At 36.0% G+C, this 4,001-nt stretch overlaps 1 protein-coding gene across 1 annotated transcript in view; it reads right to left on the minus strand.

Moving 5' to 3' along the window:
• The window catches only part of LOC107300726 (complement component C7-like), a gene marked incomplete at both ends in the record, with an annotated part of 9,710 nt that extends 8,865 nt beyond the window's left edge, over positions 1-845 (minus strand). Inside the window, one exon of the mRNA XM_015830027.1 lies at positions 773-845. Within this exon, the coding sequence (XP_015685513.1) occupies positions 773-845 (73 nt within the window). The remainder of the gene's footprint in view (positions 1-772) is intronic.
• Between the last annotated feature and the right edge of the window lie 3,156 nt (positions 846-4,001).

Here is a 4,001-nt window from a genome sequence, read left to right on the forward strand (position 1 = left end):
TTTATTGGCAAGGCATAAAGTAAATCCGGACTGGCTCTCTGGGCCAGGGGAGCCCTCTTTTATGGGATTCCCCTGGCTTGTAATCACACAATTCCATTGGCTGGCAAGACCCTGTTGCTAGTTAGCCAACCAGCAACGGGCATGAAACTGTATGCAGATGGTGAAGGGCAATCACCCTTAATGGGCGATCAATGGTGAAAGGCAATCACCCTTAATGGGTGATCAGGATATGCATAGGGGATTAAGGGGGGGGGAATACAAAGAACACAACACCCCTTGTTTAGCATCTCCAGTAGAGGTAGTCCTTGACTTACAATAGTTTTTTTGGTGATCGTTCAAAGTTACAACGGCACTGAAAAAAGTGACTTATGACCATTTTTCACACTTATGACAGTTGCAGCATCCTCATGATCTCATGAACAAAATTCAGATGCTTGGCAACTGACTCATATTTATGACGGTTGCCGTGTCCTGGGGTCACGTGATCCCCTTATGCGAACTTCCGACAAGCAAAGTCAATGGGAAAGGCACTGTGCTACTGACTGAACTGCAGTGAATCACTTAACAAATGTAGCAAGAAAGGTCATAAAATGGGGTAAAACTCACTTAACAAATGTCTCACTTAGCAACAGAAATTTTGGGCTCAATTGTGGTCGTAAGTCAAGGACTACCTGTATATAATCTTCTAAGAGTCTAGAAATATAAATCAGCTCATGATTTTGGAGAAAGTTCCAAGCAATTAGATATGCAGAAAGTGTTTATAATACTATACCTGTGTTTTAGTACAGCCATCACACTCTGACCAAGGACCATATGGATTCCATCTGCAGTGGACTGGATAAATGCTATTGGATGTTATGTATGGAAAAAGAAAAAAAAATATTGTCACTTATTGCAGCATTGAGAGAAGAGATATATCAGAATAACAGAGTACTATAAGATTTTTCATTGAAAAAGTCCTAGATTCAATCCTGAATTCGGAAAACTTCCTGATTGAAAAATTAAAAAGTTGTTGCCGGTAGGTCTTAACATTAGCTATTTCTAGCTTTTACCTGAGGTTTAACTACAAATTTCTAGATACTTCCCACCTATCTATATAAGATATGGAAGTTTGAAAAGGTTAGTCAAATAAATATGGTGACCATGCTATAGAATTATTCCTAATAATTTGAAATAAAACAATAAAAAAATGATAAAACCCTAAGTTAAACCATCCTATTTACAGGGTTATTTATATAGGAACAATCTTCATTTTCTAAAAAAAATCCTCATAATGTAGTGCTGGATCAATGTTTGAGACAATCATGGGAAAAAAACAGTAATTTCTTTTCACTACCGCCAGAATGTAATTTGGAGATAGAAAATGTGTATCACTTAGGCTCCCTTTCCCACTTATTATAGAGACTTAGTCTGGTAGTAGTTCAGTTCTGTAAAATTATTAGTTATGTTAATATCTTGTTGTGGCCTCAACAGTTTAAGTCTTTGAACTGGAAACACAAAAAGATATTCATTTTTTCTGATTTGCCCCTTCAAATTGTTTAGAAACGTAAATGGTATAATGAGGATTAAACTAGGGTGATTAAACTTTTTTAGGGTGATTTATAGAGCAATTAATTTTTTTAAATCTGGGTATTGGGTGTTATTTTGAACTGCCCACCTAGCAGTTCAAAAGCATGCAAATGCGACTAGATAAATAGGTACCACTTTGGTGGGAAGATAAGAGTGCCTTGGTGTATAGTCATGCTGGCCACATGACCAAGGAAATGTCTTTGGACAATGCTGGCGAAGAAGGAGATGAGCACCGGCCCTAAAATTGGACACAACTGGACAGGGGAAACCTTTACCTTTCTTTACCTTTATTTTTTCCTATTCCATATGAAAATATTTCTTAGTCAAGAATGTCTGATGTTTTGTGTGTAATAAATACACAACCACGAACACATAGTCATATATATTTTTTACATTTTAAAAATAATATTTTTATTATGTTTATATATTTATATATTTTATATGTCTCTTTTGAATGTTATGTAGATGTTGCTTATCTCTAGGTGCCTGTTGATGGCCAATTTGTCTGAGTACCAGACTTCCAAGAATTTCTGTAATGTTTTTGGATTTGGCTTCTACATCTACAGTATATCTATATACCATACCATTCAAAAGAGACAGTCAAATAGCCAAAAAGGAAACAAAAGATCAAAACATCTCCTCCCCAGCATTCAACACCCAGATAAGCAGAGATTATCATTCAACCATCAAGAAGTAAACAATACCCTATTCACGGAACTACCAACTGAGACAAAGTAGCTAACAATAAACTACAATTAATCAGGGAACCACCAAGACCATACCATAACATGATGGGGCAAATCACTAGTATATATAATGAGAAAAACCCCCGCTTCCTTAGCACTGATAATGTATTCTAGGGTAGTAATGAAACATCTGCAAGAAAATAACCAGGGTCAAAGAGCACCAAGGACCACATACAATCAAATATGCCAAGGATTCCCAATATTTTTTTTTTAAAAAAGACAATAAAAAAGATCATATTTTAAAATGTAGATTATGTTAGTATTGCTGATGATTCATTTTTTTAGATCCAGGAGATTATTTTTAAAATTACTTGAGGTAAACAAAATTGGATGATACATTTTCAAAATGGAGATGCACTGTATATCTATTTAATATGTGTAGACATTTACTTATGTTTGTGTTTATTTTCTTTTTGTGTTTCCTTCCCTTTTTGCACACAATTATTTTATATCTTGTGGAAGTAATGTGTTTGGTTATTTGATTATTAAAGTAAATGACTACTAAATCCTACAGTAGTAATTCCAAAGAAACAACTTCCCCTTTCTGCCAGTTTTTAAAGCATACATATTTTCCCCCCAGGAAAAATGTAGCTACTTTGAACAGTTGCAGCAGAAGCTAATCTTGCATTCCTGAAAACATAGGAAACTTAGAAGCAGAATACAATGATGATTCCACCTCCATAAAATTTTGTGAATTAGAGTGGATAACTAAAACCTTGTGTGGAAGCATTCCGTTCTCCAAATACAGCTCTCGCTCACATTTATCTAATTTGGTCCTTGGTCCTTGAAGCTGTCATTCCCAACTTAGTGTCCTTCTGATGTTGAAACTACCACTCCAAATTCTCACCATCGTGCCTGAAACTACTGTAGCAGGGAATTCTGAGATTGCAACCCAAATACATCCAAATGCTTCTTTATTTCTAGATAGACTGCTCAAAAGTGCTAAAAATTGAAACCAATTGTTTAGCACCAGAAACCACATGGGAAACGGCAATCTTAATAATTTCATAACATTGTGCAAATAAATGAAAAAGGACTATTAAAGCATTTTGTATGCTTTAGATTCCACTCCCCACTCACTACCCCCAAGTATTCAACATCGGAACAGAGGATTTACAGAGTAGCTACTTTGGAAAAACTCCCACACTTTTAACAAGAAAGTTGTTTCCTGCACCACCCAGCTAAAATAAAATAAACTGGCAATTGAGAAAAATGGATTTCATAAATTCTCAACTTGTAAACTGAACAAACTAGCTTCTCCTGTTCTTGGGTAGTGGGAAAATCTCTTCCTTCTAACTGGGAATTAAGGCAGTAAGTGGTGTTGATGGAAATGGAGCCAACAATCAGTATTTAGCAATACTCAATTCCCACCAAGAGGCAACCAGTGCAGTTTTTGGAGTGCTGGAGAACCATGATTTCTTAAGTGCAAATTCATTACAAAGTTTACTGGAAAACTTTGGACCAAGCAGCATCCTTCATCTGAACCCAGCTCACACTTTTGTTCCAAAGATAAAAGGAGAAAACTAGGTATATTTCCTTATATACACAATGGGGTGGAGCGAGGGAGGAGAGAAAGAAAAAAACTAGGAGAAATGAAATGAAGTGTTTTAGAAAAGGCTATGCTTCAACCTGAGCACGGGAGCTCACCTCTCATTTTTGAAGCACTTCTTTGCACATCCCATTTTT

The sequence above is a fragment of the Protobothrops mucrosquamatus genome, unplaced genomic scaffold (assembly GCF_001527695.2).
Source record: "Protobothrops mucrosquamatus isolate PMUCROS unplaced genomic scaffold, P.Mucros_1.0 scaffold8188, whole genome shotgun sequence".
Lineage (NCBI taxonomy): Eukaryota > Metazoa > Chordata > Lepidosauria > Squamata > Viperidae > Protobothrops > Protobothrops mucrosquamatus.